Here is a 24,733-nt window from a genome sequence, read left to right as displayed (position 1 = left end):
AGAACAAATAGGGTCAACAGCTTTTATTCCCGTTGCTCCTAGCAAAAGAATTTCACAAATGATAAAAGCTTATCATGCTAAATACAAAAACTTATTAAATTCTAAAAGCAGAAAATGTTTAGATAAGTTTGATTCCTACCTCACAGAATTTAGAGAAAAAGCTATACGTTTATTTGATATCGCTGACTTGCATAAAAGAAAAAAAGTGCCAGTTATGAAATAAAGGGTTATAAACGATCAACGCTCTAACAGGAAAAGGATTATATTTGATATTGATATTGCTATCCCAAGCGCTTTGAGGAAGAATGAACGGACAAAAAATACTAGCGCATCAGAAACGATTACTAACGACAATGACAACGCTGAAGAGCAATAGTAATCTTTACAAAAAGAGGCAAAACAACCAGATCCAACAAATAGACAAGAAGAGATAAAACTACCAGGTGCCTGTGTGGTTTAATATTAAGTTAAAACTTTCATGTACTTATGATTTTTAACTTTATCTCATATTCTTGCTATCTCTCTGACGATCTCAAGAATGTTATAAACCAGATTATTCAAAGAAATGGGCCCTTTGCTGGTTCAGAAAATATCCTTTTGCCCATGCTAAGTGATGAACTTAAAATTCAAAGAAAACTTGGTTTGAGACGTGTTTTAAAAGCAAGAACAGAAAGTAAAGTCAGATTCAGGAAGTTTAAAGTTCCAAAGATAAACTTCGATGCAAAGGATTACATCGACATGATCTCATGGCTTGAAAATGACGTAACTGAACCATCCTTGCTAAAACTTTTTTCCAGTGACTCTCTCAAAGACTTTATACAGAAGGTATCTGAAGCTGAACCAAATAGTATAGGGTATCGACTTTCTCCAGCTTCCTTGTCACATGCAAGCAGTGGAAAGAGCTGTGGAACCGGAAGCCAAATCGGCTCAAAATGTCTGTGGTTCAGTCGCAAGTAGGGATTGCAATACCGGGATACCGAATAAAGGTATTTTGAGTCATTTGTACAATTTTGTAATACCGGTATTCACAAGTTTAAATACCGTTTTTTCGGTATTTACTAGAAATTTTTAAAATTGTCTCCCCTATATGTTTAGGGATCGCCAACATAGCAAAATAATATACATTTTTTTGTTTTTATGTCTCCCTAACGGGCGAAATTAATTAGCTAGTGAATGGCTTAATGAATTGCTTAAATCTAAATGAGCGAAACATGGATTATGCCTGAAAGAAGATATTGTATCCATAAGGACTTATGGAGCAACAGTTATGAAAAAAGTTGGAAAGTTGATTGGTGCAAATAAGCAATTGTGCTATGCTCATGGAATTCAATTAGGAGTAATAGATGTATTATAACAACAAAAATAAAGAACAGAAGAATCCAAATATTGTGGATATAGAAACTTCAAATTCCAACTTTGAAGAGAGTAAGAGTGTGAGTGATATTGACAATGAAGATAATGACAATGTAATTGTTGAAGAAAATATTGCTAAGGAGGATGAAATATTACTAAAATATATACTAACTGAAAATAAAACAGAATATATGTTAATATTAGATAATATTAAATTATATTCTAAAATATGTTGGAACAGTTTACTCCTAATGATAGAACGATTTTTGAAACTGAGAAATCCAATCCAAAAAGCAATAATCGACTTAAACCTGTAAATTAATTTTTCAGATAGTGAATTCGACTTAATATCCAGAACTGTATCAGTTCTACTTCCAATAAAACTGGCTGTTGAGGCATTATGTCCGAGAGATTCTAATTTATTAACAGCTAATGCAACAATAAATTTCATGTTGCAGTCACTGAAAGAACAGCATCATTATCTGAAGAATTATATATTACATTGAAATATCGCACAGGAGAAAGGCATACCGAAATAGAAAATGTCTTACGGTATTTACATAATTATAATGATTTTAAAAATGAAAATGAGAAAGAAGAAAAGAAAATAACCAATTCAAATCTGATTAAGTTTATAGCAAATTTTCTTAAAATTTTTTAACTACAAACCTATCCACATTCAGAAGAATTCGGTATAGTTATCGAAGATTATGATGACACTTATATCTCTTGAACAAAAATTAGAATGAGCGATAAATAAAAAAAATTCAATAAACCAAAATACAATACAGAAATCAGCTATATCCAAAACCATCCGACGAGAAATCGAATTATTTGAAAATGAGGGACTTAGAGGTAAATACTTGGAAAAAGTGTATCGCGTATTGCTACCAGTACCACCAACCAGCGTAGATGCCGAAAGAGCGTATTCGACAACTGGTAATTTTTGCACAAAATTACTTTTCAGGCTTAATAATAGTACAATTGATGCATTATGTTTTTTAAGATCACTTTTCAAAAATTTGTAATAGTACCACAGACTGAATAGTGATATTTACACTTTTTTGTGATTTAAATAAATAAAATGTTCCTTTACTTTTTTGTGATTTTTTATATACTGTTTATAATTTATAGGTTACAAATTATTTTTTGTGATATTTACACTCTCTAATAAAATTGGCAAATAACACAAAGAAACACCTGTGTTTTCTTTCTTTTTCTAAAATTTCTAATACCGGTATTAAAACCAGTATCTCGGTATTAAGATCTAAAAAATACCGAATACCGGTATTGAAATTTTGGTCCGATATTGCAATCCCTAGTCGCAAGAGAAGGATACATAAGAGCAAAAATTGACTCACGTGTGAATATGCTAAAATTTAATTAAAAAACAGTTTAATGTGGCAATGAAGTAGAAATAAACATTTTGTAGCTGTAACATTTTAAATCATTAAGGATACAGAAGTAAGAAACGCAAAATTTGACATAAAAATATTTTTTATTATTATTATAATTCGTAATTAATAATTTTTTCAAATTTTAATGCTTATATATGTATTTAAAATCATCGTTTGTAACATTATATGAACGAAAATTCATAAAAATATTTTATCAAAGTTTATAATTTTTCATTTTTTTAATACAAACTTTAAGCTCTTAGCGGCACCTCGAGATATTGTTATATTGCGTCTAGAATTTTTAAAAATTGTTTTTAAATCCAAAAGACAACTTTTCTGCATTATTACCAAACTAATATCTAAGAAAAAATTTTAAAGAACCATTTTAAAAATTTCGATTTTTCGATTTTTTTATAAATTTCAAGTTTTTTGCGGCACCTCAAGATAGTGCAATATTGCAACCAAATTTTTAAAAATTGTTTTTGAACTTAAAAGGCAATTTTTCCGCAATAATACCAAACTAAAATCTATATAAAAAAAATTAAGGCCATTTTCGTTCCACCCTAATGTACAGGTATATGCAAATAAAGAAATAATGATATGAATATAAATTTTGGTTTATGTAATGAATTATCAAAATATACTTTTATTAGAGAAAATTTCTTAAGATTACTATAATACGAAAGAAACCAAAATTACCACCTTACAAGAATGGGAAACTAACCGAGTATCACTCTAAATAGAACAGAAATTATAGATGAAAAAATGGTGTGTGTGTGGGGGGGGGGATCCTGAAATCAAAAATATTAACTAAGCACTTTCCATCAAAGCGCCTTCGAAGTTTGGCGTATACGGCACCAAGAACTCCTCCAACATAGGTACTCCTCTGTGCAATCTTCTTTTGTTAGTTCCATGATTTAACATTTTCTTTGTTCCCAAACCTTATTTGGAGTCTGTGTCATTTGTTTCTTTCTGTTATTTTGAGACTAAATTATTATATTCAAAAATTAATCTAGGTTCACTTATTTTAGTGCATATACAATTCAGAAAAATTGCTCTAGTCTAAAGACAATAAAAAAAAACATTTGTTATTTGAAAATTATGTATGATATATTTAAAATATTTCTTAGATGATCTTTTCAATCAGTATTTGTTTCTTCATTAAGAATACGAATTTCTAGGCAGTTGCTTTTCCATTTAATTATTTGTCTTTATCATCCTCATAATTTGGCAACTAATTGAATTGATTTCAATCGACTCTACAGATACTTCAAATAAATTTACTATTTGCTTATCGATGCAAAATTGTTTTTTAATCTATGAGTAAAAGTCGATTTCGTCACATACGAGTATCCCATTTATATGAAGCAAGATCTCTGCAGAGCAAAGATAGTTTCTCCGATTTCGTAGAGGCAGCAAATTTTTCTTTCGGTAACTAAATTATTTTAACAAAATGTCAGTATATATTTTGAAAAATTTAAATTTTACTGTTTATTTGGCACTGTTTTATTACTATTTATTCAAATGTCATCAACATGCAGAATAAAATGTGTTCGATTATTTTTCCAAATATGGCAGACTGATGACTAAAATGCCGACTAAGGGGGGAAAATAGGAGGGTCTAACAATTCCTTCACCATATCCGTCCCTTACTTTTTCATATTAAAACAATGATTGATAATTATAATTGATTTAATTCTAATTTCTCATACCGTTTTCGAGGTGAAAATACTAACTCTGAATTTTGATGCTGTGTGGCATTACCAGAAAGGTCTCATCCTCTAAGGTCTCTCATTATACTATATCTAAGTCACCAATGTTATATTTATAATTTTAAAATGATCATAGATTAATGTCGTAACTTTAGTTTGACCCTTTTACATTATATATCAAAGAGACTTCATGAACATAACTATTATTTAATAATTCTATAATGATTTCAACATCTGAGCTTAGCTCAGATAATTAGTTTCAAATGTGAAATTTTAAACGTATCATAATATTTTTCATGCCCAGTAATGGTAATGATTGCTTTTGTGTTAAAAATGTGAGAGGAGGTATAATATTGAATATTATGGGGCGGGGGAAACCATGAAAATAATACAGAACATTAATTAAGCAATACTTATTACAAGAAGTACTTAGTGACACGATCAAAGGCCACCTCCTAGCGTCTATGGACAGTCAAACTACTCTTTCAAACACACCAGGCTTCTTGTGCACTCGAGTAAGAGAAGATACATTTCTGGCAGCGAAGTCATCTGCACATTTCACACGATACTCTTAAGTTAATCAAACAAATCAATAATTAACTTGATTTATTTCTGTACCACTCACCCCATCACGTTTAAAAATTTATGTCCTCTACTACCTATAGTTTTCATCTCCGACCCGGCTTACTTGGTTTGGTCTCTTTATGTTTGGCCCATATCTTTGAATTGCTTTATAAATGAAATTCTTTTTTCATGAATATCAAACTTGTGAAGGTGCAGCAATTTTCAACTGTTGAAAAACAATCTCAGAATGCAAAAGTCTGTCCGAGAATAAGGTTATTGAGAAATGCAGAGAGGAAAAAGAATGAAACTAGCATGTACAATAATTGTTGATTCCAATCAAAATTTTGAGTGACATCCATCAATGAGAAATCCATATGTTCGATCATTAAGTTAACAAGTAGTTCAATAAGTAGTACAATAAGAAATTTGAATTAAGATTTCATTTCCAGAATGATAAAGATTTTAGACATCTGATTGACTCTGTCTATTCGTGTGCACGCGATTAACACAGGTGCCTGAATTACATCAAAAGTGCCAAATTTTGTGTTGTTTCAAACATAATTTTTATTATGTAACTATTATTTTTAGTGAAGCTAATCAAATGGATGAAATTTAATATGTCATCTTTACAGAAAAATTAGGGATATTTTTCAAATTATATGGAGTCTACATAGTTCCTTGAATATATGAATTCAGAAACGTAACGAGCAAAAAAAATACACGTCATTTTATCACCAGAATGGTAAATGTGTATCAAATATTAGACACAATCCATTATCGCCTTGACTATCTGTTTATCTGCGACACCGCAAGCCCCAACATTGTATATATGCCAGAATCCAATCTTCAAAATTCAATTCTCTTTTCTATATAACGAAACCCATACATATAAGAGAGTCCCTCTATGGTCAAACTATTTTGAACTGCCCTACACATGAAATGACACCTTATTGAAAAGAAATTTGTGACGCCCAATTTTCAGTGAAACGATATAGTATTTTGATTGGACGTGAGGTTTTACAAACACTCTATTTCACTTGCCTCAGATTTTGATTTGAACAGCAATTGACGAAAGAGTTTTGCCTCTTCAAGTTGGAAACTATTTCCACCAATTCACCAGAAGTCGTTGAAGGCATTTAAAATGCGAAGTATATTTTAGCATTTTAATATCTAAAAAACTTCACACATTTTGAATTTCTTCTTAATTCTTGAATTTTAGATAATTTTTCTGATGAAAATGTGTTCAGAAAACAATGATAATATCCCTTTTAAATCAGTTATTTTAGGAACAAGAATTAATAAACATTTAGTAAAAATTAAAATATATTTTGAATGTGATTAAAATTCCAATTTGCATAGAGCATTTATTGCACGGCCTTTAAGCATTTTCTATTCTTGCTCTTATTTACAGGTTTTTGAATTGGAAGAAAATATTTTTTAGTATACTGATAAAACAATGTTTTTAATTTTCATTTTTCTTCAAATATCTTTGTTTCGGCTTTCAGATGCTGAGTCTGAACCAGAAGAGGAGGAAGATGACTCCATTGAGAATATCTACGAGGAGGAAGAAGAACCTGAACTTCATTCATTTCGTAGCAGGGAGCATATCGATGTCATTTTGGGCATAGACGAAATAGGCACAGGGTTGGAGAAGGAGGAAGAGAAACTAGCCCAGTCAGTTTTCAGAGACATCAAGAAGATCGAAACAACTCATATCAAACCCGTAGAATTACTGTATAAATATGCAGACAGTACGACACGCGTTCTAGGAGGTAAGCAGAATCGAATTTCAGGAGATTTTTCTGTTGCAAAGCCGGAAATATTTACACAGAAAATTTCACTCCATTTCCTCCTATACTTTCATAACGGTTTCAGCTATGAGGAGGAAGGAGGAGGTAGCTGATGAGAGCTTTCCAATAAGATATTACAAGCTTAAGTTAGAATACAGTCGGAGTTATGGGCTAAAAATTGATTTTCAGCCTATAATTTCCAAATAATTGGAATTATCGAAATATTTTCTTTGCGGAAGCTGTTCTTTATAGTGTGGCGATAATTCACCTAATTTGAATTACTTTTCTGTCTTCAATCGCAAGGTAGTTACGGGGAAATAAAAATTTCAACTCGCCTCCATTTACAACCCTTTGAACTAGATGACCCATCTACGAACTAAGCCAAGATTTTCACCCTTCTTACAACATATCACTAGCCGATTTAAATTCAAGCGAAATTTTAAATGAATTTTCATCATTTATGCATTCACTTTGAACCTCATAGCTGAAACTATTATGAGATTAAAGGAGAAGTAATATTGTTAGAGACTAACATGGGTAGAAAGTCGATATATATATATATATATATATATATATATATATATATATATATATATATATATATATATATATATATATATATATATATATATATATATATATATATATATATATGTTACAGTGAACGATCGAAATCTGTAGAATGTCAACATTCACGTAGTCACTTGGTGATGTCCAAAATATTTTCTAAATATCCTTATTTCTCACTTACACCGGCAAATGTTGACATTCATCATATACTAATGGTGAATATACCTGAAATTTGCATTTTCTTCTCTGTATTTCAAGTGCAATAAAACATCACAAGGGTGGCGTAACTTGCTGAGAGGAGTGACCAATCACGGTGAGGACGGGGGTTCGTCATTCTGTAGAGGAGTTTTTATTGTGGGACTAACCGGACAATTTAAATGCCGTGGTAGATTTAAAAAGCAGCGCAAGATTTATTGTTATTATTATTTTGACATGCATATTTAGATTCTAGCGTGGGAAGAAGAAAGAATGTCCAATATCACTTGCCTTCTTAATAATGATAGCAGATGTATTTGGATAAATGTTAGGTTTTAAGATTTTAGTTTAGCCAACAAAGAACTTGGCATTTATACTGTAATGGACTTTTCTTCAATAACCTCCCCAGAATAAAAATATTTTTGCCACGTTTTTAAATCAGACTTTATTATTAAGGGGTCCAATACCCAAAAATCTCAATTTTTTGTAAATAAAAGGATTGTAATAATATTCAAACATTTCTTTGTCATTCACAAAAAACAGTTTCAAAAAATTCCCATTACTTTTTAAGTTATCAACTTTTGAATTAGACCTCTGTTTCTTATTTTTATACAGGGTGTTGCCGAATTCGACCAACAAAGTCAGAGGAGACATAGTAGGCATTATGAGGATAAAGAATCACCAATACGGGAAAATCGCAAAAATATAGGGAGTCAAACTGTTGGAAACAATAAAAAAATTAATAAAAAAATAACAAATGGTGTTTCAAGAATGATTTTTTTTAGTGAAAGCACATTATTAAAGGCTTTTTTTTCATGTAGGTAACATACGGATTTGATGATCTAGAGCATCGTAAATTCCTGAAAACGAAAAAGTAGTTTAAAACACATACTTGCAAAAATATTAAAACTTGAAGAAAAATAAAAGCTTGAAAATGTAAGGAATTTTATATTCTTTAATTTGATATAAACGTGAAGTGTGAGAACCGGAGAGTTTTAAAGATATCCAGGAAAAACTAAAATGGGAAGCAAAAATTATCGCTGCGACATCAGTACCGATGTTCGCAAAGATTGTTGTCAAATTCGAAAGACAAATTTAGAGCAAGGATAATAGGTATTAATAGATGAAAAATTACCAGAAAACATAGGGTCGCAGGTAACATTCATTTAGTGAAAATCGCAAAAACAGATGTCGAAAAGACAATGAGTCTGGCGAAGAGAATGGCCTATGAATGCGAGGATTAGGAAGAAGGTAATCGAGAAGAAGCCTTCCCGAATGTAAATTTTTCATGCGTTCGAGAAAATGAAAAGCAGCGAGCAAGTATTTATTAATGAACTTTCTTCATTCGCAAACAAGTCAGATTTCACGAATTTAACTAAAATGTGCTGGTGCTCCATCATGCATTAACCAAATGTTCTCGCGTACAATTGTTCATGTTCCCTGCAGTAAATCCGGAGGAACGTGCTGGAAGAAAACAAGATACTTTGTGCCTTTGAGGCGTTCGGGCAGATGATACCGTCCAAATAGATGACTCTGCCCAGGTGTTAATATCAAACGTGTTATACGTTCGACGAGATAGTGATGTGGGGATTTTCGAATGAACAAATATTCGCAGTGTGCGTATTGAAAACGCTTTGTCTCGTATAGCAGGCTTCATCTGAGAATAAAACTCTAGCAGAAAAGTGTGGAACTTTCTGTGTGGCATCAAGCATCCATTGTGCGAACTTCACCCGATTTGGGATTTTCATTGAAAAACGTTACCTGCGACTCTATGTTTTATGGTAACCTTTCATCTGCTTAACACCTATTATTTTTGCTCTGAATTTATCTTTCGAATTTGACAACGCTCTCTGAGAACATCGGTACTGATGTTGGAGCGATGTTTTCTGGTGCACATTTTAGTTTTTCTTGAATATCTTTAAAACTCCCCAGTTCTCACACTACACTCTTACATAAAATGAAAGAATATAAAATTCTTTACATCTTCAAGTTTTAATATTTTTGCAAATATGTTTCTAAACTACATTTTCGTTTTCAGTAATTTACGACCCCTTACATCATCAAATGTGCATGTTACTAGCATAAAAAAAAACTTTTAAAAATGTGCTTTTATTTTAAAAAATTCATAGTTGAAACTAGGGTTTGACGGTTTTGCAAACCCGGTTTTAAAAAACCGTTTTTTTTTTAAGTTAATTTGTCACATTCGAAAACCGGTTTTTAAAGTAAGAGAACCGGTTTTCCGGAACGCTTAAGTATTCCAATTTTTCAAAAAAAAAAAAAAAACAAATTGGTTGGAACTGATTTGTCTAGTAGCTGGGGGCTTAAAGCGATGAGATGCGAATTTATAATCACGTGTAGGTATATTTGAATTTCTGTTAAATGAATTAAAAAAATTGAACACTGAAATAAGTTTCAAATTATTATATGCTTTAGAAGAAGGAATTCAAGAAAGTAGAATTAGCGACTCTTTTGCTGTATTCGCACACTTCTAGTTCAGCGTAGAAATCTAGTGTACTTTCTTTAGTTTCAAAAACCGAAATTATTAAGTTATCTGGAAAGATATTGTCTAGATTATTTCCAAATTCTTATGCGGAAACCGATTCTGATGAAGAGCAAATCTTAGAAACTATTCCTCAGAGTAATGCTTTTCTAAAAGAAGCCATGGAAAAATCAATTCATAAGTTTCTTGAAGACCCTGAAGAAAAACTTGCAAATCCAAAGACACTGAAAGCTGAATTTTCATTATTTGAGGCAATGAATAAAAGAACAAAAATCTTAAATTTGTTATTTGATACCATGAAAACTATAAAACCGAGCTCAGTAGTTAATGAACGAATATTTTCAATTTCAGGCAATATTGTGTCCAAAGTTAGACTTAGCTTTAAAATTTAGCCACCGTCAGTCGACATTTTATATAAATTAAAATCCTATTTTCTTAGGAAAAATTAAAATTAGTGAAAACAATACAAATATTATTCAAAATTTTTGTTTAAGTTTTCGTTATTTTGTGTAAATAATATGTATATGTAATCTTTAATTTCATTGAATTTGATATTGATTTTGTTTTTTGTAATTTTGTATAACTTAGAGAAAATATTTTTCCATATTCTATTTTTTTGACAAAAATTCGAAAACCGGCTAAAATCGTTTTTTTTTTTTTTTTTGGAAATATTTATGTTGTATGGCGATTCTTTATCCTTCTGATGCTTACTATCACCCCTCTGAATTTATCGGTCGAATTCGGCAACACCCTGTGTAATAACAAAAATTTAACATCATATATCTTTGTTTCTGGTTTTATTGTCTCTTTTCGACCTCCAGCAAAGCACATCAGTGTTTATCGACATACACCGATGATGATCTGAAAGTACAAGATTATAGTCAAATATTTGGTCTTCCACGACATATTTGGTATGTGTTGACAATCACCGGTTAAAGTCGGCATTCTCCAGTTTTACAGTATAACTACAAACGAAGGATTATTTGGGAGTCTAAAGACATGATCAGGGAAAATGTACATAAATCTCTCTACGGCAATAGGTAGTATTCCTATAAGAATTCTACATTATGTGATGAAAAGTACCCAGACACATTCGGATTTATGCATTTTTTCCCCGATTGTTTCTAGAATGGCTAAACGATTTATCTTTGAATTTCTTCGATGATGTAAAAAATGTATTTTAATTCACAGTTTTAATCTGAAGATTCAGTCACGAGTACATTTAGTGGCCAGTCAGAAATTGATGGTCAAAAGGATTTTACATCCTCCCCCCACCTCTATTGTACAAAAAGCGGGCATTAATTTGAAACTTTCAATATCTGGAAGCTAAAATGTTTTGGGACTTTCGGAAAAAAAATTTTCTTCCACTTTTAAACTAGATAATACGAAATTCACAGAATATATGACAATTATTAAAGCTTTATATATTAACTGAAGGGAATTCTACAAATATTCTCGGAAATCCGAATGCATTTTAGCAAATTAATTTTAACTGCACATGCATGAAATATAGCTAATTTTTCTTTACATAATTTCAAAACTGGATACACCGGTATATGACCCAACTGCCAAACGAAAAAGGGGGATAGAAAATTCCCCGTGGATCATAAAACTCTATCGAAACCCAGCACTATCTCTTATAGTTTGCAAGCTAAGGCTGATAATGCTACCAATAGGGAAAAAGTTCTAATTTAAAAAAGTTTTTCAAACCTACATGTAAAAATGAGGTCATATTTTGAAAGAACAGAAAACCCCTGTGTGATAACATTCATTTCACTTCATCAGGATACCTGGAATGAAAGTCGTCGAAACACAAAATTGAATCGTCGTTAGAATCTACCGCTTTCTAGCTACAATACGTAATCATTCCCAAAAATTTGTCTCTTCCATCAATGTGTTCGAATGAGCCTACAATAAACCATATCAGTTTCTAGCTCAGGAGAAATTTAGTCAGTCATTTGCAATATAGTATTGAAATCAGAGTTCGTCAAATAGTCAGAGAGGTCATTGTCGCTTCTGGCTTCACATGGGCTCTTCTTTCTCCCACTTTTGTTCGGCAACTTACATAAAAATTCCAGTCGAATAGTGCTAAGATTAGAGAGATATTGACATCGCAATGAGCTGAATTTCAGTTGCTTGGGAAGAATTTCCACAAATTGATATTCTTTAAACTTGAATTGTGGAGCAAAATTATACTGAATTCCATACAAGGTAAGAAATATATTTCATACATCTTCATATTTACAAGTGAAGGATGTAACGTAATATTTCAGAAATTAGACATAATAAAAAATAATTATCAGTAATTAAAAATAATTACTAACATAAGGTTGGGTCACCTTTTGCTGCAAAAACAGCTGCTATACTTAGAGGAAGTATATTCATTAGTTTTCGAAATATTTCTGGAGGAATTGCACGTTAAAATTTGTTATTAATGTGGGTCTTTCTGCTCTAGTTCGAATTTGATGTTCCAATTCATCTCATAGATGTTCAGTGAAATTCAATTGCAGACTTTCAGAAGGAGGTCTGATTCATCATCTAAACTATCCTATTACGCTTTGTGAACAGCAAGACGATTATGTTGAAACAAAAATGGGCCCTCTCTAAATGAATGCTACGAATTGATAACTATTGGTAAAACTATTCGAAAATTCAAGATCAAATTGTGAAAAACTTCTATTTAAGAGCAACTGAAATTCAGCTCACTGAAACGTCGATATCTTTCTGGGTTTTAATGGTATTCGATTGAAATTTTAATATAAGTTGTTCTATATATCTAGTTTTGAAATTAGGAAATGAAAGATGTGTTAAAGTTTAATTGCGCATGCGCAATTAAAATTTATTTCCTAAAAATATTCATATTTCTAGAATTTTCTTCAGATTTTAATATAATGCCTTATATTCGATGAATTTTAAATTATCTAGTTGAAAACTCCACATTTTAATAGGAAAAATTTGGGATTTTTGATGGGTGGGGTGGAGTTTTATACTGTTTCGAACATAACCGCTATATTTGCAGAAGCGCACTAAGATATTTCCTTTCGAAAACTATAGATGAAAGGCTCGAAAACCCTTCGAGCTTTTTGTGCAAAGCTTCATCAATTTCTGATCGATTCTCTAAACACCCTCTTGACTGAATCGTCAAGGTAAATTGTAAGGTTCCTTTTAGCTTATCAAATTGGCTTATTTTTCAAAATATCTTTTGTTCATACAATTTACTTAAAAAGAAAAAGAGTATTAAGGAATCAAACATTCAATATGGGAGTATTCCTCACTCTGTCTTCTAGTATATTGACACAATATAGCGTAACTTTCAATAATAAATGTATGCCAAATTAATCATTCGAAACCTAATACATATGCAAATCTTAAAAATTAATAATCATTACGTAAAAAATTTGATAAATGCCAAGGGTTAAGTAGGTCCGCCTCGACTTATAATAAAAATTAAATATATAAAGGTCAACATAAATAAAACATTTAGAAAAACACAAACTCAGAAAAAAAATCAGAACATATCTAGGGGTCTTATACTAGTGCACTTAAAGTTGGTCAACTAGATTACGTTATGCATCAGAAATTGTTAAAAAGATTATGAAATCTAGCCAAATTTATTTGCAGCATTCCCAAGCAACAAAAATTTATACAGAGAAGAAATAATGATTAATTGTAGTTGCTTTATTAAAAACTAACCGCCTTTGGCGACCAGCTGGTTCGCCAATCTTAATGCTCGTTAAAATTTTAATAATTAAATATTTTATGTTACTCCTATTTCAATTTAGCTTCTTCCTCAAAATATTTAAGCTTCAAATTTTGATAGTCATATAATTCACTCGTAATATTATAAAGTCTTCAGCCATGAAGTAATATGTATCTCTCTAATTTTCTGTTAGCTCCCGTAGAATTTATGCTTTAAATTAAAGTGGAAATGATTAATCTACAGTTAATATAAGAACATTTTTTACTGAAACGAAGCATTTTTTTTTTTTAAATATAAATACTGAAAACAGAGTTGCTGAGTATTTAAACCTTATGGGCACTAAAGAATATCTTTCTTAATTTATGTAATATCTCATGAAGTTTTCAACAAAATTTTCTCAGATTCATCATGAACAGATCGATTAATTAACAATGTTTAGTTTTAAATGTATCAAACACTAAGAAAATAAATAATCGTTTGAAATAATCGGTCGAAAACATGTTAAGCATTCAAAACCAAGTCCATATCCATTGAAAATAAGAGTTGTCAACAATCAGAACACAATGTGCATGCGTGAATTTTCGACTCCAATTATGGTAACGCAAATGCGGAATTTTCTACGCCAGTTGGGGTAACGCTACGCAGATAAGAAATTTTTAATTTCCTTTATTCTGTTTTATTTTAATTCAAAAGTACTTCAGAATGGAATGAAAGATCGATTAATTAACGATGTTTAATTTTAAATGCACGGTCTGGCCTATAGAGCGCCAACACATGCACACACATTGAACTTTATTATAAGTATAGATAAAAATTTGTTATAATCGCTTAGAATTCATCATAGAAAACTTAGCGTTGCATATTGGTCTTTAGTAACTGCGACTGTGAATGATTCATTTCTTATCCTTTTACAAGATTTTTTTTTCGTTTATTTTCACAATGATAAACAATTTTCTCTGACAGGAAAGTGATTTTCACATTAAAATACTGATTTTCCCCAGCAGCAGCCTTGTAATAAGGTCACTGCTTCGGGTTCCATATTTTAAAACCAATTCCACTGAACAACAGCCAAGTAAGCGGGTCTAAGCACATGTCTTCCCGTTGGTATGGTGCAGAAATTTGGTGAAGGAAGTGTTGGCTCTGATACAAAACTGCACCATGTTTTATTGGAAGTGTTGGCTCTGATACAAAACTGCACCATGTTTTATTTGCGTTTGGATTCGAAAGATTGTATTGCTATAGAACATTTAAAGACATTTATTAAACGAAAAACGTTACAATTTTCAAGCATGAAGAAATTTTTTCACATAAAGAAGTCGCTTTATCTTTAACAGTAAATTAAGTGTGTGGCTCATGACATAAGCCTTTGCTTATAACACATCTCCTGCCTTAGTGATTTAAAAGCTCTATCATTCCTGATGGCGTAGGGACCAGATCTGTTTTTATATACGAGTTTTAAGACTGGTTTCACGCTGGTATTAGAGGCGGGCATCTTAGATCAACATCATCATGAGAGGGGAACTCTAGTTTCTACTATAAGAATGTACATTAACTCAAGTTCTGAATGGAAATCTCATGAAAGAATTAAGTGCCTGCGGTTCTTTCACTGAAAGATTTTTCACTTAATATAAAAGTGACAAAATAATTATGATTTGTTAAAGGAATTGTTATTTATATCGCAGTATATATTCCTTTCCTGTATGAGAAATTGGATTTTTTTATGTATTTTATTTGTTTTAAAAGTTTTTCTAGCACATTATTTGTTGCTTGGCCGGAGCTGGGACGAAGTATGCGATTTTTTAGAAACCAAGCAGGAGATTATCTTTATTAATACATACATAATTACATATATTACATTATTAATAATAATTATATATATATATATATATATATATATATATATATATATATATATATATATATAAACAAATATTCATAGAAAATTAATGAGTAATATAACATTTATTTCTACAAAAGAGTAAAATAAACTTTATTTCACAATTTAAAGAATGTAATCAATTATTTGAAGAACGAAAACCGTAACATTTGCTTTTGTATTAACTTTCCTTTCTTTATAGATGCTGAAATATTCAGCAAACCAATGCTTCTTTTCCTTGGTCCTTGGGGCGCTGGCAAGACTTCGATCATCAATTACCTTTTAGGTTTAGAAAGAACACCGTCAGCTCTCAAAATAGGTAAGATTTCTTTCAAGTCAGTGGAGAGGAGAGTGCCAGCTCAGGTGTCGTCCTCGTCATCTGGCCTCGGTTCAAAATTACGAGGTCCATCCCAAAATAGCCCTAGTGTTCCTTTACAACGGGTATAACTAAACTTTCAAGTCATTGCTTAGATAAATGCATAATCATAGTAAAAAGTCTTAATCTATTAATCTAGTTTAGAAAAGAAGTCATGGAGCATGCTTCGTGAATAACATGAACAAAAGTAAACTATTTATAATCCAAACCTGATTCTACATGTATCTTAACACAAAAGAATATCGACGAAAAACAATACTGAAACTTTATTTCTAGTCATTATAAATAATCATTCAAAGCTCAACTAAATTAAAATAACAGAAGTCTTGCTTGCATCTTTGTGACATGAAACACTTAATAAAGATATATTATAAAACAGTTCAAGACTTTAATAATATTTCCTATTAAAATGTAATGTAGACTGTTTCTAAAAAATAGATCTATTTTCCCTCTCTATTTAGGCAGTACTGGCATCACCGACGTTGATTTCACTCTTTTGACTTATGGTGCTCAACGACGGATTGTCAGTGGAACCGAACTGGCAGCTGATTGGAAGTACGTCGGAGTACAGAAGTTCGGACAAGGATTTCTTGATCATTTCCGAAGCATCCACATTCCACACCCCTTGTTGCAGAAAGTATGATGTAGTCATATAACTGTCATCCGATTCAATAATATGCAACCTGATGTTGGTTTTAATTAATATAAGTTCTTGTTAAATATCATTGGAGTCTTCTATACACTTCAATAGGAAAACGTATATGCATGAACGCATTTATACTTATTCAAGATTTAGACAAAAATATGAATTCTTGTCGAATATTTTTAAACTGTAGATTGAGCTCAACTAGAAACATCCAAATGGACCAACGGAAGTGGTTTCCCCCGCATAAAATCGTAGGGCAATGCAGTGAATGTCACGAGTGCACAGATTTTTATTTTCACGCACAAGAATTGTGCGTGCTTCGTAGGATGGTAAAAAATGTGTTTTAACTGCATGGCATTGACGAACAATAACTGCGGAAGATGGGTCTTTGGCGATTAATCGCCAATTTATTTACCAGAAAATCAAGTATGTGTTTTCCATACCTTTGTTTTTGGAACAATTGAAGCCAAAATTTGACACAGATCTACAATTAGAGTCACAAAACAATTTCATTGCCTCTTTGAGTTATCGCGTTTATATACATGAGAGAATAGATGTTCAACCTCTGCCAGAGTCGGCCTTCTCTATGAAGGGGCTCGGGTGCAAGAAGCCATTTGGGGCCCTAATTTTTTGAGAAAAAAAAACAAACACGAACACAAATTATTAATGCATGTTTATTTAATGCGTAATTGTTTTTTTGCTAATACATCAATTACTTTAGAAAAATTACAATTTTTTGCAATTTCTTTTTCGATGCTTAATATAGCTAGTGCATTTAAGCGTTCTGAACACATGCTTGACCGAAAATAATTCTTTTTTAATTTTAATTTACTGAAAGAGCACTCAGCACTTGCTATAATAACTGGCAACGTAAAGAAAAGTTTTAAAACAGTTAATACATTTAGAAATAACTCTTAAACAAGAGACGCGCCCTCTATCGGCTTAAATCGCTGTCTCCGTAATAGCGGGCTTGTCTAGGTGCCATAAGAAACACAGAAATAATTTATTATAATTATTATTTAGTATGTATTGCAATATGCCTTGTGCGTTATTTACATCTCTTTCATTCAAAATCAAATCCTGTAGCAAACAAATTTACTGAATTAGGTTTTCATATACATCTTTGTTATAAACCTTCACAAAGTTTTTGGAATATTTCTCTAATTCATGTTTTTCTAAAATTTTTATATCAGTGACTCATTTGAAATCAGAAATAATATTTGATATACTTTTAAATCTATCTTCTATTTGTAAAATAACAGTATCAATTACAGTGTTAAAAAAATAACACCTCAATTCCTCTACCGGGTTTTTTATAACTGCGTCTTCTGCTGATTCGGAATATAATAATTTTCTTTTTCGAATTCGTTTTACTGGAAAATGTTTTGAGATGTTCAAATTATGTGCTAGCACTTTTGATTCGTCTAAAAATGTGTTAAATTTTGGATTTCAGTTTTAATTTTATTGACTAAATTGAAAGCCGAGTCAAGAACAATTGTTTTTGTTTGGAATAATTTATTGATAATATTAATTTTGGACAATATTGCAAACCATATTATTAAATATAAAATAAATGGCATTTCTTGTATTGCATCTAATAAACTTTTAACTTCGGATACCGCTGTATTATCGTTATTTACATCAATAAATTCTTCTAAGGCATTGCAAGTTTGTTCAAACTATGTATACACAGCTTTAACCGAATCTATTTTGGCTTCCCAACGAGTGTCACAGAATGGTTTAAGAATAAATTCTTTTGTAGAAATCCCCATCTTTTTGTAGACGCAGAAAATAAGCAATATAAGCGTTGTAATATCCAAAAAAATTTTTTAACAATATATACTGCTGGAAGCGGCATCACAAATTAATAAATTAAAGGAGTGTGATAGGCAAGGCACATAAATTGCATGCGGGTTTAGAGAAAGTATTCTAAACTGTATACCTTTATATTTCCCTTTCATGTTGCTACCGTTGTCGTATGCTTGCCCTCTACAATTCATAATATCTAAATCAAGTTCGCTTAATCTTTCCAATAGAGTTTTTGCTAGTCCTTCACCAGTGAGATCAGTTACTTCAATAAACCCTGTAAATGACTCATTTATAATTAAACTTTTCACTTCAAAATTTACATATCTAATAATGATTGAAGTTTGTTGCTTATGGGAAATATCAGGAGTACAATCCATTTGGATGCTATAGTACACGACTGCTTTTATATCATGTTTAATTTTGTTAAGGATTTCATTTCCTAACGCAGAAATAATTTGTTCTTGTGACCTATGTGCTAAATGATGCACAATTCTATTTTTAGTATTTATTATTTTGTTTATATGATCCATTACCACAGGATCGTATTTACTTAATAATTCGATTAAACTTAAAAAATTTCCATTATTAGGCGTACCTATTATTTCGTGGGTTCCTCGAAATGGAAGATTATGACACGCTAAAAATAGAATCACATCTACAATTCTTTGAAATAGTCATTTGAGCCGTGCCGCTTTCTTACTTATATTAACTTGATTTGTATTGTCAATAGTCAAACATAAATTTAATCATTTTAATAATTTTTCCAAGCAATAAACGAATTAATATGACAACTAGAGCGTTCATGATCTTGGATGACATTTGACAGCTTTCTCCAGTTATTATAGCCACCTATAAATCGTGTAGTTTGGTCATTTCCTCTTCTTTTGGAAAATAGTAAACAACAAAAACAAAATACGGAGTATTGCGTCTTTGAATAAATTAACCAGCTGCGAAGTTGAGTTTCACCATTTTGCAATTTTTTAAAGTAGCATGTATTGGAAAATGATCTACCTTCAGCATTTTTAGCAAAAACTCCTTTGTTGTTGCACAGGTCCGATTTTGACATAAAACTTTCTAAATTTATCAGATATAATACTTGACCATAAGCCAGGATCATTTACACTCTCTTGCTCATATTTGTTACTGCCATTTTCGTCATTATTTTGATTCAGTCACATTTGTATAAACACGCGATTCTTCAACAAATTTCACCGTTTCAACATTTTCATTGCTAGACTGTGTACTTTGCGCTGAACTTTCTTCTCCAGTTGAAGTTTGAATTGTAATTTCTGAAGTTGAAGCTATTTCTTTGCCAGAATTACTTCGTAGCCAAGAAAACAGATCTACTTGTGACTTCAAGTTTAGCTTTTCTTCTTTTTTCTTTTCTGAAAATTTTCTTTTTTGACGCCCAGAGGTATATTTTCTTGGCGTAGACATGGTTATATCTAACAGTATTAATTAGTTTATAGAATGAATTATCAAATTATTATATGCTATACTATAAGCTATAAACTAGTAAGTGAGGTAAGTGATTGTAAATCTATTTATCTTATGTTAACAATATTTTGCACACTTGCACCAGACTATAATATATACTATGAACTTCGTATATATCCAAATCCGCCGCCTGCTACATTTAAACTTCTTTAATTCTTTTCATTCCGGCCAAGGTCGGTGAAGGAGTAATGCGATGTGCATTGCTAGGAGTTGATCGTTTATCTCCGTATTACTTTTTATTTGAGCAACTTAATATAAACAAACATAATAGCACGCATAAAAAATATTACACTAGATGCAGAAAAGTATATAGCTGATCATTTACAAGTCCATTTGAACTCAGCCTCGACTTCTGGGCGCCGCAACTTCTCCCTTTTATAGGATCACTGCGATCATTGCCTCGAAGATCAGCTAGCCAAACTTGTATACTTTCAGTACGTGTAAGCGCTATTATTGTTCAGAACACTATTTTAATTCTTAATCATGGTGGGGCCGCAGCAACCCCAGATGGCCGGCCTTGTCCTCTGGACATATTTGATAAGAACTTACATGATAAATCTGTTATCCATAGAGTTCTTTACGTTTTGTAGTTATCGCATTAGCTTAGATCTGGCTGAATGGATTTCAAAGTAGATTTGAATTCACAGACAGAACTCGAAAAATGGGTTTGAAACGTGGAGATTCGAATTCGAATTTTGATGATTACTTTTTCTTTGTATAATTCGTATATGAGAAAGAGCATCAAGCACCTCCCTCACCATGAAGATTAGGTTAAAACTAGAAATATGCATAAGAGAAAAAAAGGGGGGGGGGACATAAATTTTAAGTAAGAACCAGACTTCTCAAACCGGATGTTTATGAAAAGCCACTATCGTCGAGGGCATAATGATGCATTCTTGTTTACACTGAAGGGTATAGTTGGAATTTATAAAAAATAATTTAGGTAAAAATTTTATTGCTTATCTACCGGGTAGTAAAATTACTGCTGTAGGCTGCTAGTTTAATAAATCCGATTTGCAAATAGTATATAATTCAGCTTCTTTCGATTATAAAACCTTTCCAAATCATAAAAGACCAATTCGGCACAAATTACGTCGTCTAAGATTTCAACTGGTGTAATTTGTGAGGCTTCATGAATAATCACGAAAAAAGCCGAGTTTGAAAAATGGCTATGATCAGAGAGTAAACACAGTTGCCAGCCTAAAGATTCGATCCAGAGATGTCTTGCTTATGCCAAGGTGCACTTAGCCGTTGGATTATGCGTTGTGTAGAATACAGATAATATAAATAAGACTGAATTTTTCGAACTAAGATTTTCTCGAAGTTGTTTCCAAATCACGCCACCTGAAGTCTTATTCAAGACCTATGCCAGCGAAAAAGTAAATCGAATCGATGAGGCAACGTACATAAATCTTCCTTTTCAATAAAATTCTCCGAAATGTAACAAAAGTGTAAACAATCAACTCAAAAGAGAATGAATGGGAAAATTACAAGATAAAATCGAGAAAGTTCGGCACTATTATAAATTAGAAAGCCAATCAGTATTCTGGTATTTCCAGAAAATTTTTATACAATAATATGAATTGTCGCATGATTGCTGTTAGCTCTAACAAGTAGGGAATTTAATAAATGAAAAATGTTTAATTAAAATAGGATGACTTTCATCAGGAACTAAAGTATTTTATTTACAGGTCACGATACTTGATTCTCCCGGCATCGCAGAAAACAGAAAGAACACAGAAAGAGGCTATGCTCTGAATGCTGCCTTTCAGTGGTTTATTGATCGAGCTGATGCTATATACGTGGTACTTGACCCATCTAAAGTAGACATCGGTGGAGAACTGGGGTCTGTGATCGAGCAACTGCAAGGGCAAAATGTCCGATTCCTTCTCAACAAAGCCGACAGTATCCGGCGAAGCGACTTGATGCGAGTAGTGGGACAACTTTTCTGGAATTTATCTCCTTTGCTGGGTGGTGCAGAAGCTCCTCTCATTTATGCTGTCTCATTAACAAGTCACCCATATCATCCTTCTGCGCCAGCCAAATTTCTTGCGGATCAAGAAAAGAATTTTCTTTATGACATAAAAAGCACTTTAGAAAAACGAGTGGAAAATAAAATATTATATGCCAGAAAACACGCTGTTCGAGTAAGAAATCATGCCAAAATGGTAGATTGCTACTTAGCTTCCTACTATAGACATAAGTCAATTTTCAGCAACAAAAGAAATGTTGCAAAACTCATAACAGAAAATCCAAAAGAATATAACATTTATGATGGACTTACAAGTATGACCAATGTTAGTCGAAGTGATATACCGAATCCACTTGCTTATAAAGAATTCTTTAAAATACATCCTCTTTATGATTTCAAACCTCTGGCTTCAACCTGTAGCTATTTTCGAGGCTGCCCCATGGATAAAGTAGATTTAGCAATTACAAAGGAATTTCCAGAACTTTTAGCAAAGTACAAAGAGGCAAAGAGAGCTCTATATGGACAACTGGAACAAGATCGATGAGTAAAATAATTTTTACAAATGGACTGAAACTTATCTTCGCAGCATAAAAATTCCGTTAATCACAAGTAGTGGTTCCAGTTTCAAGAAACACTGCAATTCAAAAAGAGAGTGATGAGCAGTTAATAACTGTGTGGAATACAACAGAAAAGACCAAATAATTAAAACAAATCGTGCATTCAATGCAAAGATAAAAGAAAAGTAAATTCTTCGCATGAAACTGTAAAACAAATTTTTGTAAACATCTTCAATATTCTGTTTACCTCAAGGAGCGATCGAAATTATTTTTCGAACAATAGTTTTACCCTCATTCCTTTCAAGATAGATTAATTAATGCTGTACAAATAAAAAAAAGTGAAAATTAATTTCTAATATCAGAAAGTTTTGCCTTGTCATCTCGTGTTATTTACAAAGAAAAGCATGGCATTTTTTTTTTTTTACACTGTACACATTTAAAAACATTTGGAATCTTCAAACTGATACTGAAATTGAAAAATAATAGTTACATGAAGGTCGATATTTATTAGAAATGAGTAAATAAAACATAATTAGAACAACGAAATATTCAAATTATGTTATAAGCCAAGAGCTGGGCTTATAAAATTTTATGTGAAATAAATTCATTCAACTTACTTGCACTATTTTTGACTTGTGCAAAAATATAATGAAGTGTATTAAAAATTCTAATCAAGTTTTATACATCTATAGAAAGCATTCTAGATTTAAAAGAAATTCGATACTTTTTTTTATGTAATACAATAAGATTTGGTGATAGTAAATATATTTTCAATAGCATAATTGTAGAACGATACTTAGAATAGTCCATGTCACATAAAAATGGATATTTAAGTCACTTTACATTCCAGTAGTTAACCCCTTAGTTAATTAATTCCAGACATAAAATTCCAAAGTATTGTTTAAAATCAATACATATAAATGCAATAACTGTCTTTGGGGAATGAAAATTTCTTTCACAATATACTTAAATTTCCATAAAAGAAGGAAAAAAATCGTACAATTTTAGAACAAAAAAAAAAAAAAAAAAAGGAAAAATACTTGAATTTTTTAAGTAAAAATAAAGATTTATAAAAATAATTGACTGAAATATTATTCTTTCCTGTATGAAAAGTGCTAAATTCGTAACATTTTTAAAATTTCCTCAAAAAGGCTCTTAAAAAAATTGCGATTTATACGGATGGGGTAGGGGCATGATCGGTTTTTCGTCATGAAACAAATATAATTCGAAATGCGAAAGTTGGAAGATAGTAAAAGTAAGACAGAACAGGGTAGATTTCCCTTATGGCCTGCCAAGAAAACATTTTTGTGTTCTACCAATATGACAGGGTATGCCAGGTACACGAGAAGTTTTAAATAACCCCTCACCCAAAAATCTACTGGAATAATGTCTGGTGGTTATGGGGATTATTCAACCTTACAGACTCAAATTATCAATCATAAAAATTATTCAAAAAGAATATCTTCGTGGAACTTGCAATGCCAGGTGGGGCACCATCTCGCAAGACGACTACTGCGAACAGCACATCTTTCATGGAAAGCTATCGGAACGTATTTAGGCAAAAGTGAGAGATACGGTTTAAAGAGCAAGTTTTCCAGCCAAAACAGAGAAATCCTCTTTACATCTGCAATGAAGCCACATTCAACAACCATATAAAGTGAATGCATTATCTTGGTCAAACTCATTACTGTTCTGAATGTAGATGTCAAAGTCAATGCAAAGTGAACTTCACGAAGGCAAACAACTATTGTTGTACTCGCTCAATTTTTGCTAGAACCCTCAAAATACAAGATTCCCTATCAATAAGTTTGGTGGTAATGAATGATGTAGCAACTGCAAGAACTTATGAATAATATGTCGAATCTATGATTAAGGCAGCCTCAATATCTTATCAGCTTCAAAAGCACTTCTACTCCCAGAAGATAACTAGTTATGTCCCTCCATAGCACATTGGAGTAGGCACTGATGCACCCCTCTGTCAAGGAAGATCTGCTACTTTATACCCTATTTCTTTGATGCGTTTGATTAACTCAATATTCCAAGACATTAAAAAATACTTTTCTTGAATCATTTTAACATGGGAAACTTCTGTAATGTAACAAGTGATAATAAATCGTCCATGCAAAACTTAAAGAATAAACGCTTGATATGGTAATGATATTATGCTGCCAGCATTGCATGAAGAAAGTACGTTCATCCAAGTACTAAAATAAAAAGCC

The 24,733-nt window shown here is 31.7% G+C and overlaps 1 protein-coding gene across 1 annotated transcript in view; it reads left to right on the top strand.

Moving 5' to 3' along the window:
- Positions 1-22,879, top strand: part of LOC129958184 (sarcalumenin-like) — a 74,506-nt gene extending 51,627 nt beyond the window's left edge. Inside the window, exons 5-8 of the mRNA XM_056070453.1 lie at positions 6,532-6,798; positions 15,860-15,976; positions 16,495-16,670; positions 21,677-22,879. Coding sequence (XP_055926428.1) covers positions 6,532-6,798; positions 15,860-15,976; positions 16,495-16,670; positions 21,677-22,501 — 1,385 coding nt within the window. The 3' untranslated portion in view covers positions 22,502-22,879. The remainder of the gene's footprint in view (positions 1-6,531; positions 6,799-15,859; positions 15,977-16,494; positions 16,671-21,676) is intronic.
- Positions 22,880-24,733: the final 1,854 nt, after the last annotated feature.

The sequence above is a fragment of the Argiope bruennichi genome, chromosome X1 (genome assembly GCF_947563725.1).
Source record: "Argiope bruennichi chromosome X1, qqArgBrue1.1, whole genome shotgun sequence".
In the NCBI taxonomy this organism is placed as follows: Eukaryota; Metazoa; Arthropoda; class Arachnida; order Araneae; family Araneidae; genus Argiope; species Argiope bruennichi.
This window is presented reverse-complemented; position numbering and strand designations above follow the sequence as displayed.